This window comes from Schistocerca americana, chromosome 6 (assembly GCF_021461395.2).
Source record: "Schistocerca americana isolate TAMUIC-IGC-003095 chromosome 6, iqSchAmer2.1, whole genome shotgun sequence".
NCBI classification, from domain to species: Eukaryota; Metazoa; Arthropoda; class Insecta; order Orthoptera; family Acrididae; genus Schistocerca; species Schistocerca americana.
The window spans coordinates 198,520,751-198,534,185 of record NC_060124.1 but is presented as its reverse complement, the minus strand read 5'-3'; the positions used below and the strand labels follow the sequence as shown (position 1 = coordinate 198,534,185).

The following is a 13,435-nucleotide window of genomic DNA, read 5'->3' as shown; positions in this document are numbered from 1 at the left end:
TGATCTTCTGAGCTCAAAATTCTTCTAAATGGCCATCCTCAAAGAGCTGATTTTTAAATCAGAGTAAAACGCTTTGTTATTTAAGAAATTCATCGTACATTCTCGCACATAGTTCATATTGCGTAAAAGGAAATTTGCTTTTAATGTATGTAACGCTTTTCAAACGACCGTTCGCAATATATTCCCGCTACTTGTTAGAAATACCGTAGTTTCGTTTCAGCAGTTGTGAGAGAGAGCCAGATAAAAGTCGTCATCGCGCGATGACACAGGAAGACCATATGTTCGTACGTGTAAAACATTAAGAGATCTTACATTAAGTCATAAAAGAAACAAGACATCAAAGGATACTTAGGAGCATCGGAATTTCGTGAACCATACTAAAATGCGTAATTCAACTTAAAGTGCACATTCGTATGTCCAGATTCAGATATAAATTTTCTTGGAGTACCATTATTGTATTATGTTTGGTTCTTTATTATGGCATAATATCATACTAGCACTTGTAATCAGCAAACAGTTGAAACCAGCCAACAGTGTGAAATTAAACAGTTCGTTTCAAATAAACTGACTGCCTCAGCAGAAAGGATTAATAAAAGCCAAATCTCTTTAGCAAACCGACAAAAATAACTTCATTGTTCTGCAAGGCGATTAATGCTTGACTGTCAGAAAGGTGGAAATAAAATCTGAAACTAATGACATATTTTAGCCATCCGTAATTATGCAACGTATTTTAATTCCATTTGATATATCCCGGTCACAAAAATCCGTTTTATCATTTAACGTGAGAGCAATAAACGAAGAGGAAACAACAAAATCACTGAACGTTAACACAGGTCACGTGGAGATGACCCACCTCCCCACCACAACCCAGACTGCTCTGTGCATCAGGCCCGGATTTACTATATTTCCGAACCGGGCAATATTAGGTAGTGACGCCAAGCCACACTTCTGTAACAAGAAGCGGGAGAAGGTACTACTCATACCCGAGTCAACTACGCATGGACAACAGCCTGCCCGCAACTGCTCAAAGCAATCTAATTTAAACAGTTGTCACGTCACGCTCATCAGAGGCAATTTGTTGTTATGAAGCATTGCATAGTCTTCCAAACGCCTTTGACACATTTTGCTGTTGACAGACGCTTGTATGAGTACTGTGCTCTGTTGTTGTATACGGCGCATTTCGTTTGCAACTTAAGTTTATTTTACGCTTTTTTTTCTCTCTCGTTCATGTTTCGTTGCTGCAGTGTTATTCCGCAGTAGCAGGGTACAGTAATATCATTTGTTAGAGTATTGGTTCTTACGACTCAAAACCACAAAAATTTAACTGAAAATTAAAACAATGAAAAATTCCCGTAATTGTAAACAATTCCCGGGTTTTTCCCGGTTTTCTCCCGGATGAAAAAATTCCCGGGTTTTTCCCCGCATCTCCCGGTTGTCCCGGGTCGTATACACCCTGAATTACTTTTGCGTAGCGTATATTGGCATTTTGAGTGATGGATGCAATGACAAAGGATGTGTATTAGCAGCCAGTAAAATATTTTCGGGAAAAAGGGAATATTCTCGGTTCTATTAAAGCAAGCCGTCCGAACAAAACTCTTGGCGACAGCCTACAACTCGCGTGCTGCCGCGCACAGAATGTCGCGGAAGTAATTTGCCTCTGTACGTGATACAATACAATAATTACGTCTAATGTTACCAAAAATAATTTTGTACTTTTCTTAACAACCTTCTCATGGGAAGTTTCTTCACAGTCCTACAGAACGAAAATTCATCAGCAACTACATTTTTCACTACGCACTTGGCACAGTTTCACACCTCTTATAATATTTTATTTTTTATCTCAGAATACTTTTATGTTTCCGAAATAAAAGGTGCAGCATATGCATCTGTAAACTTTGAGGATGTTCATTTTATTTTATTTTTTTTTTTTTTTTCAGTCCGATTACGATTCTGTTACTACCATAGGTTGAAGTAAAAAATTATTTTCCTCCAAAATTTCTTGTAACGTTAGTTTAAATTTTTTTCCTAGCAGCTAGTGAGCTTTTTTTCTTTTGGAAAGTACTCCATCACATTCTGAACTAAAAACAGAGTTGCCCAATTTTTATTTTTACAAACATTTGAAATTATCATTATAAAAAAACTGTCAATGCCGTAAGACGGCGAGGTGACCTTGAAGCCCTATTTTCATGCCGGCCACTACACCAACTGTTTGAATTCACGTCTCTGTACCAACGGAGTGGGCATACAGTGCTAGAAGTCACAGGTAGTAGCCTAACAATGGTGTAGAATGGATGCTGAAGCAAGCAGCTACAAAATGATCCTTCCAATCCATGTACAGCTTCTAAAATTTTACAATATTTATGATGTTGTAAAGGGAAGTTGAATTTTGGCAGTAGGAAAGGATATCAGAAGATGAATGGTTGGACTCCAAGTTGTGGCAAACCTACACTGCACGAACTTTAAGAAGCAAGGAAGGATAAATTTTATTTGTCCAACCTAGACCTCAGAAACAGTAGGAATATGTTGTATATATGACCGCTCTACTGACTGCCGAGGTTAAACATCTGAGCTGCTGCTTGATGAGTACAATTTTTTAGCTATCCAGTAACACTATACTTTCAAAATTTCATTATTTTCATTGAAATGAATTGTTGGGCACTGAAGCAATGAATATTTCTTCACTGTTTAAAAACATTAACGTACGTACATTTTGGACAAACTGTGGCACGACATCAGCAGTTGGTTAAGCGTTCCAGAGTAGTTGCTACACCACCATTACACCGCTCTGTCTTTAGAAAAAAAAACACTCACGAAACACAATGCTTTGAAGCAAAGGACTCTTCTTGTTCACCTACCCAGGCTTCATTCTTAATATCAACTACATGTTTCCTACCTTGGACTACTGATATAAACTTAAAATATGATATTTAATCTTACCTCTCATCACCTTTCAATGCTTTTTCAATAGCATCTGGTAGTTCTGACCTCAGAAGATCCTGAAACAGAGGTAAATACATTCTGTGTGAATGCTGTCAACAATCTTCCTTTTATTAACTACCAACAACTTCCTTAAAGCAACCAGTACATTTTTCAGTATTCTACCCACTGAAAATTCTCTACGAAAAACACTCAAGTGAGTACAATTTGATAACATATTGATACGGAAAACTTACATGTGTGATGGTTGGAGATCCCCTACAGAGTGTAGAAAGAAGGCTTATAATAGTTGATACAGAGGCTGACGATTTGGTCTCGGGGGCAACAGTTGTAGCTGTTGTGCCAGATGTACCTAAACAAAAGCAATTACATAAAATAATTCTCTCTCTCTCTCTCTCTCTCTCTCTCTCTCTCTCTCTCTCACACACACACACACACACACACACACACACACACACACACACACACACACACACTCCTCAGAGGTAAAGGTTTGTTCAGCTCGATTTACACTATTCTGACATAAAACCCTATTTGTAATACTCAAGACATCCCTCATTTCTGGAAGAGGGTGTCATCCTGCTGCAGCCCATGGCCAAACTATGCAGTGTTAAATGGAAATTTACCTATGTCACACTCCCTAACTTGCCCATGGGCCAAGACTGGCATTCCTTTTCTTCAAATAATGTTCAAATGTTATGAATCTGGTCTTAATGACAAAATTGCAAAAATTTGACTTGGATCTGTATAACACTCAGATTCAGATATACTGTCAGCAAAATTTTTGTAGAATGAAGTCCACCTATTCTGAATAATATTCTCTTCTTGGAGGAGGGAATAATGACAACATAAAATTTTCTCCACAATTAAAATTAATCTGCTCCACTGCACTTATAGTGATAATTGCATGCAGTCTTGTAACGAAATTGTCAAAGTATAAATAATGTGAATCCCAAGAATACAACCAAGGAAAGCAATGAACCAAACACGGCCCACCCACCTACACCCCCCTCCCAGGGCACACAAATTGAAACTTGCCTAGAATATTATACAATGAAAATTTAGAAGCTACAAAATGAGTAATTTTTATATAATACATAGTTAAGATTTACAATAATTATGAACATATAATCGAAAACAATTAATACTAGCTTTCATGCTCAGAGACCTGAATGGGGCTTCTTACCACAGGCATTATGCAATTAAAATTACTGAAAAAGGGCCACAATTGAAATATTGCTCTTTGGGCTGTCTTAAGCTTATTATGCAGAGAAGTACGAGATTCTTTCCACTGGAATTTAAAACGTACAGTAAAATGAGACTTTAATTATACCGCTTATTACTTTATCAGATGGCTATAACGTAAGGCAGTTACTAAATTTAGCCAATATTTTACTGGAAATAATGAAATGAAATATTTGCAAAATAATTAAATTTATGAGGTTTTATCTTTCTTTAGTACTACAAAACTCTTTAAATTCTGATCAACTGAACGTGTGAAAACTAAATTATATACACTTCAAAAAATCTGACCCCTGTTAATAAATAGCTCAATAACTAAATCCAGTGAATTTCTTCTACACTACAACAAGGTACTCTTCCCCTTTCATGAATAATAAATCCACATTCAAGTAATTTCTTTACCCACAGAAACTTCAAACAAGACTTACCACTAGCAGCACTAGGAGCAACAACAGGACCAACAGCATTCGACAGTCTTGTAAGCAGCTCATTACACAGTCCGTGCTCTGCAAGAGGAGCTGGATCGACACCACGGCGTGTGAATCTATCAGCTAGTGATGCAAAACAGCGTAAGGCACCATCAGCAACCTGTACGGAATACAACCCAATAAATATAAGTAAAGCAAACAGTGAAATGAATTGTAATTATTAAGCTGTACATTTTTAAACTAACTGCCCATAATGCATGAGAAAAAGTTATTAAAGAGCCTACAAATTGCTGGGTAAACCACAAAAATTTAAAAATGTGACGAGTAACAGTACCAACATTTATTATGTTCTACCATTAAAGTTCCACACAGAGTAGTTTAAAAATGGTTTCTACACCATACAAATTTCCATCGCAGCAGCTGTGGACTGAGATGCCAACGTGAAAGAAAAAAATATTAAAGAAGGCTGCACACAAAAAAGCTTAGAAACCTACCTCACAAAGCTTAAAAACCTCAAGAAATACACGGGTGCGGAACATAGTCTGATGAAATAGCACATGATAAAACTGGAAACATGATAACCCAAACACGTGCATTAACTTCAGTTGGGGTGAGTCAGCAGAAAATACACACACACTAAAAATAAACATAGCTGTCAACCATTGAAAGATATGATGGTACTCCAAATACATGCAGAACATTAAGTTCTGAAAATGAGAAAACTTTTACAAATCCGAAGTTAATAGAACTGGTAGTGTGATGGTTTCCACTTCCAAATAACTATGACCAACAGGAAACTGATCACGAAGACTGACTACAGCCGGGAGAGCTGTGTGCTGACCACAGGCCCTTCCGTATCCGCATCTGGTGGCGCTTAAGGCCTGAGGATGACACAGCGGCCGGTCGGTACCATTGAGCCTTCAAGGCCTGTTCGGGCAGGTTTTTTTTTTTTTTAACCAAGGGAAGTAGGTCTCAAGGGTCATATGTTCACTGTGCTGCAGGTACATGTAGAGGTCTGACAAGCATGACTGGCTGCAGGACAGCAAATACTTCACTCCCCCCACTGACAAACCGGCAGTTATGGGCTATAAAACAGTGCACAAAGTAAAAGATGAATGTCAGTCTGCAAATGATATGGAAGCCAAAGACTTTTAAGCTGTTAAAGTAGAAACCTCTGTTTTTGTGGAGTATACAGACCACAGTTGTCCTTGCAACACACCACTCACTCCTGTGATTCTCCTAGTTTCAATCTCCAACAACCCACAGCACATCCACTCCCTCTACTCTACAGTCCCCAAATCTGTCCTGCCACCCGTCCCAATCCACATCTATAGGTCATCATCGTTGTGCCCTGAACCGACTCATTGGCTCTGTGTGTTCAGTCGGCACCACATTTGTGTGTCTGCACCAACAACTCAATGCTTCTACTATTCAGTGAGTGGTCTCCTTCACTCCTAAATTATTTTCATTTTGCCAGAACTCTCCTCAGCAAATCTGGTAACTGTAGTTCAAAGAAAATATTAAATTGAGAAATTGTTACTATTACAGTGAAACAGAAAAACTGGCTAATATGAGAGGACTTCAAAAAGTAAGTTACACATTATGGCAGGTCAAGTAGTCTTAACTCAGTGCTGAACTACACTTTAAGGTGATACAAGTCCAAGACACTATTTTTCAAGCATAGTCACCAAGTCCTGTAAACAACAGTCAAAACATTCAACCAATCTTTCACTTCCCTGATGACAGAAATTTGTTCCTTGGTCACGGAATAGCCAAGAATCACTGTGTGAATGTCCGCTTCTCCTCCTCCCCCTCAAGTGTGCTTTCAGTTAGTTGACAAAGAAATAACACGGCGCAAGATCTGTACTGTATGGCAGATACTTTCAGGTGTGTGTGTGTGTGTGTGTGTGTGTGTGTGTGTGTGTGTGTGTGTGTATTTTTCTTGAGCTTACGGGCACCCAACACCGAGGTTATAATACCCTTACACATATTAAAAGAAACAATTGTAGATAAAATGTCTAAAAATGTCGCACAGTAACAAAGAAACCTAAAAAATGACACTCACTCACTCACATCCACCCCACTCATGTCAACCCACACAATCACCATCTCACACGCCTTAATACAATGGAGAAAGGTGAAAACTGCTACTCCTGGGATTAAAACAGAAGTAAAACTACAGAAGAGCTAAAAGAAAAGCACAGGGCTAAGTAACTGGCTGACCACTTCCAAAAAACATAGGTATCACAAAATCTTAAAACTAATCACATTCATTTCAATGTCACTTAAAATAGAAGGCAGGAGAGTTTCTGTAAAGTCTGGAAGGTAGGAGACGAGGTACTGGCAGAAGTAAAGCTGTGAGGACGGTGCGTGAGTCGTGCTTGGGTAGCTCAGTTGGTAGAGCACTTGCCCGCAAAAAGCAAAGGTCCCAGGTTTGGGCCTCGGTCCAGCACACAGCTTTAATCTGCCAGGAAGTTTCATATCAGCACACACTCCGCTGCAGAGTGAAAATCTCATTCTAGAAGGCAGATATGCTGCAAAATCTGCCACTGCCCTCTGGTCCAAAAATCAAACACTAGTAAAATGTGGTGCACAATTGTCTGTACGCCACAAGCACCACACACCGGAGGAGCCTCTTATTGGAGCAAGAAGCAATGTGTCAGAAGACTTTGGCCTATGCGAAGATGAGTAAGCACGACCTCATGTCATCTTTGTGGCCGAGAGAAGGTAAGCCACAGCCGCATAGTGAGCTTTACTAGCTACATCTTATTATCAGTCACTTCCAGCCATTCGTTTTCCTTTCTGCACATGGCTCTGTACCTCAACAGTGAAGTAATATTATGCAAGTGGGGTAGCACATCGCTACACTTCTCCTTGGCTGCTACATTTGCCCTTCATTTCCCACAATACTCATGTGTCCTGGTACCCAGCAGAAAAACACGGCCTTCTGCAGCTGTTGTAATTGATGAGGGACATCCTGGATATCCTGAACTACTTTATGTACTAGGAACAAGTGTTGTAGACAGTGAAGGGCACTCAGAGAAATTGAACAAACAAAGCATTTAGCACTCAAACCATGGCCCATCTGTTCCAATGCCCACAAGATCACACACTTCTGCATCAAAGACAAAGAATTCTTGAAGTAATCAGATCTTGAGGACATGATCAGGAAAAACAACAAAGCAACCAATGGAATTCCCCCGTTTCATCCAATCTGCAAAGGCAACTACAAAGTTGTGGTGCTCAGTTAAAACTACAGAAAATAAAAATACTAAAAATATATGCAGAAGTGCAGTCTCTCCTGTACGGCACTAGATCTAAAATTACTCTGGGCCTATGCAGTAGCCATGGTGGCAGGTGGTTAAAACCCTGGATTGGGGTTGTACGTTTGCCACACCAAGTGACTCCAGCACACGCTGCGCACTGATCCCAAACAGCATTGCTGCTCAAGGATGTGGAGAAAAGGCGTTCCAAAGTCAGATGAATAACAGTCTGGTGTGTAGGTAATTCAGAGCTGCGAGGACCTTTCATGCCTGACACCATGAGAAGCTGCTGCTGGATGGCGAGTCTCAGCACAGAGACTGGCAACAAGACCGGACCAGCCTAATCCCCTTGTGGTGGATAGCATCAATAACCTTCACGGAAGGAGGTCCCGCTGACCGATACACTGCGCATCCATAGTCTAGCCATGAATGCATAAAACCCCTATAAACTGGACCAAATATGCCCCCTCTGCTCCCCAAGACGTGTCTAACGCAGTTTATGATATTCCTTGCCTTCCGGATTCTGGCACTCTTGTCTCTCAGATGTGGTAACTACAACAGTTTGGAGTCAAAAAATGAGCCCCACAAATCTTACTGAGCCTTAAAATGTAGAATGGGTATCCCTCATATGCAAGTCTTGTAAATTAAAAATATGATGAGGATTATTAAACTGATCACAAACAATTTTTTCTGCAGAAGAGAGGAAACCTGTCTGTGTAGCCCACTCGTCTAATCTCAGAAGTGTAAGTTACAATTGATGGGTCATTGTTGCAACACTGGACGAGGAACAGAAAACAGCAAAACCGTTCGCATATAAGGAGCACTGTATGGGACTCCTCACCACAGACACGATACTGGTTATGGCTACAGCAAACAGGATAAGAATTAAAACACACCATTCTCCTGCTAAAAATGACCGGACAGCACATCAACTCGGGACCTCAACAGGGCTTAGACATGAAGGACCATAAGGAGGTGGGGAGTGGCCACAACAGCCCCATTGATGGAGTTGCATGAAGATACTTTGTCCCCAAGTATTATCGACACCTTACTGATATCAAAGAATACACTGAGACCGTGGTGTTTATGTAGGAAAGCCTGCTGAACAATCACCTCTAGTAAGGTCAGGTTGTCAACAGTAGATAGAAATCTCTGAAATCCACACCGAGAGCGGCTAAGAAGTTGCCTGGTCTCTAATCAGGGTCCTTTCCTGGTTTGCGGAGAGGTATCAGAATTGCCACTCTCCAAGCCCTGGTTGCAGTATCATGAGTGTCAGACAGTCAATTCCAACTCCCAGTTGGAGAAAAGGTAGTTGTAGGAGTCAAAATTGTGGGAGATGATATCTAACTTTGTCTCAGTCGCAGGGTAGTGGCAAAATCCCGGATCCTGGCTGGCATTGGCTGTAGTTGCTGCAAAATGCTCTGCCATTGTCTGAGCGATGTCTCTGGGTGTGGTTTGGAGATACCCCTGTTTCAGCACTGCTGCTATTGGTAAATGAGTGTTTACGGGAAATTCTCCAGATGGCTTCCCATTCTTTTGGAGAGAAGTGGAACAGTTGATAGAATCCAGGGACACCTGGCATGACCTTTTCTTACTCTCCTCAATTAAGCATTGAGCCTTGGCTCTTGTGACTTGGAAAACTGTGAGGTTGTCTGCTGTTGGACAGCATTTAAACCACTGAAGAGCAGCACACCTGTCCCAGATTGCTGAATGGCACTCATCAGCCACCAAGGTACAGGCTGCCTCCTAATATGACCCAAATATTTTGGGAAGCATAAGTCAGAGGCATGATGGATCACTCGCTTAATGGGGCCCACCCATTCCTGAATGTTGTTGCAGTGGCCAAACACAACCAGCTGGCTAAACAGCATCCACTTAGCCCTGGTGACCATCCATTTCGCTATCTCCTGTTCAAATAATCTTCCTTGCAGTAGGTGGATCCACAGTGGGAACTGTTCATTGGAATGCTTCCCACTGTGCTGAGTCTGCAAAGACTGGAGAGCAGAAAGAGAGGTTGATTTGAGGATGAACCAGCAGCAGTAGAGAAATAAGTGGAACTGCCTGTGTTGAGGATGTACAGCTCCGGAAACATTGTGAGGTTCTCCAAGACTTGACCTCTGGACAAGTATAGTTCTAGCCACATACTGCATTATGGGCACTGAAATCATCCAGTAGGAGAAATGAATGGGGGAGTTGTACAACCAGGCCTTGAGAGAACCTCAAGAGTCTATGGCATCCTGCTGAGGTAAGTATAGGGTGCAGATAATGATATGACTCGTATGAACAGCAAGTGCTACTGCTTGTAGGTCAGTAACCAAGGACGAGTGGTGTTTGTTATTGGCAAACACAGCAACCCCTCCCTTGGCTCCTCCTTCAGTCAGGTCATCCGGCCAGTGGAGTGAATATGGAAGTTAATAGGAATATAAAAAAAGGGAGGAAGGTTTATCTGTTTAGCAAGAGTAATAGAAGGCAGATTTCAGACTACCTAACAGATCAAAACGAAAATTTCTGTTCCGACACTGACAATGTTGAGTGTTTATGGAAAAAGTTCAAGGCAATCGTAAAAAGCGTTTTAGACAGGTACGTGCCGAGTAAAACTGTGAGGGATGGGAAAAACCCACCGTGGTACAACAACAAAGTTAGGAAACTACTGCGAAAGCAAAGAGAGCTTCACTCCAAGTTTAAACGCAGCCAAAACCTCTCATACAAACAGAAGCTAAACGATGTCAAAGTTAGCGTAAGGAGGGCTATGCGTGAAGCGTTCAGTGAATTCGAAAGTAAAATTCTATGTACCGACTTGACAGAAAATCCTAGGAAGTTCTGGTCTTACGTTAAATCAGAAAGTGGCTCGAAACACCATATCCAGACACTCCGGGATGATGATGGCATTGAAACAGAGGATGACACGCGTAAAGCTGAAATACTAAACACCTTTTTCCAAAGCTGTTTCACAGAGGAAGACCACACTGCAGTTCCTTCTCTAAATCCTCGCACAAACGAAAAAATGGCTGACATCGAAATAAGTGTCCAAGGAATAGAAAAGCAACTGGAATCACTCAATAGAGGAAAGTCCACTGGACCTGACGGGATACCAATTCGATTCTACACAGAGTACGCGAAAGAACTTGCCCCTCTTCTAACAGCCGTGTACCGCAAGTCTCTAGAGGAACGGAGGGTTCCAAATGATTGGAAAAGAGCACAGGTAGTCCCAGTTTTCAAGAAAGGTCGTCGAGCAGATGCGCAAAACTATAGACCCATATCTCTGACGTCGATCTGTTGTAGAATTTTAGAACATGTTTTTTGCTCGAGTATCATGTCGTTTTTGGAAACCCAGAATCTACTATGTAGGAATCAACATGGATTCCGGAAACAGCGATCGTGTGAGACCCGACTCGCTTTATTTGTTCATGAGACCCAGAAAATCTTAGATACCGGCTCTCAAGTAGATGCTATTTTTCTTGACTTCCGGAAGGCGTTCGATACAGTTCCGCACTGTCGCCTGATAAACAAAGTAAGAGCCTACGGAATATCAAACCAGCTGTGTGGCTGGATTGAAGAGTTTTTAGCAAACAGAACACAGCATGTTGTTATCAATGGAGAGACGTCTACAGACGTTAAAGTAACCTCTGGCGTGCCACAGGGGAGTGTTATGGGACCATTGCTTTTCACAATATATATATAAATGACCTAGTAGATAGTGTCGGAAGTTCCATGCGGCTTTTTGCGGATGATGCTGTAGTATACAGAGAAGTTGCAGCATTAGAAAACTGTAGCGAAATGCAGGAAGATCTGCAGCGGATAGGCACTTGGTGCAGGGAGTGGCAACTGCTCCTCAACATAGACAAATGTAATGTATTACGAATACATAGAAAGAAGGATCCTTTATTGTATGATTATATGATAGTGGAACAAACACTAGTAGCAGTTACTTCTGTAAAATATCTGGGAGTATGCATGCGGAACGATTTGAAGTGGAATGATCATATAAAATTAATTGTTGGTAAGGCGGGTACCAGGTTGAGATTCATTGGGAGAGTGCTTAGAAAATGTAGTCCGTCAACAAAGGAGGTGGCTTACAAAACACTCGTTCGACCTATACTTGAGTATTGCTCATCAGTGTGGGATCCGTACCAGATCGGTTTGACGGAGGAGATAGAGAAGATCCAAAGAAGAGCGGCGCGTTTCGTCACAGGGTTATTTGGTAACCGTGATAGCGTTACGGAGATGTTTAATAAACTCAAGTGGCAGACTCTGCAAGAGAGGCGCTCTGCATCGCGGTGTAGATTGCTCACCAGGTTTCGAGAGGGTGCGTTTCTGGATGAGGTATCGAATATATTGCTTCCCCCTACTTATACCTCCCGAGGAGATCACGAATGTAAAATTAGAGAGATTAGAGCACGCACGGAGGCTTTCAGACAGTCGTTCTTCCTGCGAACCATACGTGACTGGAACAGGAAAGGAAGGTAATGACAGTGGCACGTAAAGTGCCCTCCGCCACACACCGTTGGATGGCTTGCGGAGTATAAATGTAGATGTAGATGTAGATGGAGGGTATAGCCCTGCAGCACAGGGATGTCAGATGCTTTGAAACATCTTTCCTGCAAACACAAGCACATGAGGTGTGCCTGTGCCAGGAGTTTCAGTTCCTCCAAATGAGTCCTGAACCCATTCATGTTCCACCATAGTAAGGGAGCCATTTATCATGAGGATTGCACTTTCACCCTGTTTTCTGCTGGGGTGGGGGGACAGCAAAGGGTGAAGGGTCAACAATGGGGCAAGGTGGTTGCCCTGGGCCGACTTTAAATCCCATTCGCTCTGACGCAGATGTAGAACTGTCATGTCGAAAAACACTAAAATTGTATGACAGTCTACCAGCTGTTTTCGCCCTTGCTGGAAGGCTCCCATTGGCTTTCTTGGCCTCAGAGGGCTTTGTGGGAACCACTGCAGCAGCAGTAGAGAGACCTGCCTTTGGGGATACCAGGAGCTCTGCAATTGTGGCTTTATCTTATGTTCTTGGGAGAGCTATGGGCTCTGAAACAACTGCCACTTGACAAGAGCACTGACAAATGCAGGTACCAGTGCTGACTTCAGTAACCTCCTTTTGTGTAGAAGCACTGGCTGTCAGAATAGGCTTTTTAAGGGCCAAAGCAAAAGATGTAGTGAATGTCGGAGGGCTGCATGGCCTTATACATCTTATTGGCCTCATCATATGGAATGTATTTCAATGTTTTAATCTCTGGGTCTTCCTTTCTTCAAGAAAAAACTGCAGTCACGGAGAGGAGCAACCAACTCCATCATGGGCAGCCTTGCCATATTTACGAAAAGTAGTTTCTCCCTTACATCCTGAGATGGTGTGTCCAATGTGCTGGCATTTAAAACAACACACTTTGTTGAGGAAAGAGGCCCATACACTTCGGCGAAGGAAACTTACCTTGATATGTTCTGGTAGTTTCGTGCTATTCAAGGTAAGAATGAAGGAGTCAGATTTTACTAGATCTCCATCCATCCTTTTCAATGTATTTTGCACATCCACGATTCCCTCTTGAGACCAATCACCTTTCAATT

At 41.7% G+C, this 13,435-nt stretch overlaps 1 protein-coding gene across 1 annotated transcript in view; it reads right to left on the bottom strand.

Moving 5' to 3' along the window:
• The window catches only part of LOC124620049 (E3 ubiquitin-protein ligase Ufd4), a 307,195-nt gene that overhangs the window by 259,287 nt on the left and 34,473 nt on the right, over nucleotides 1-13,435 (bottom strand). The window contains 3 exon segments of the mRNA XM_047146715.1: nucleotides 2,938-2,996; nucleotides 3,174-3,289; nucleotides 4,608-4,767. Coding sequence (XP_047002671.1) covers nucleotides 2,938-2,996; nucleotides 3,174-3,289; nucleotides 4,608-4,767 — 335 coding nt within the window.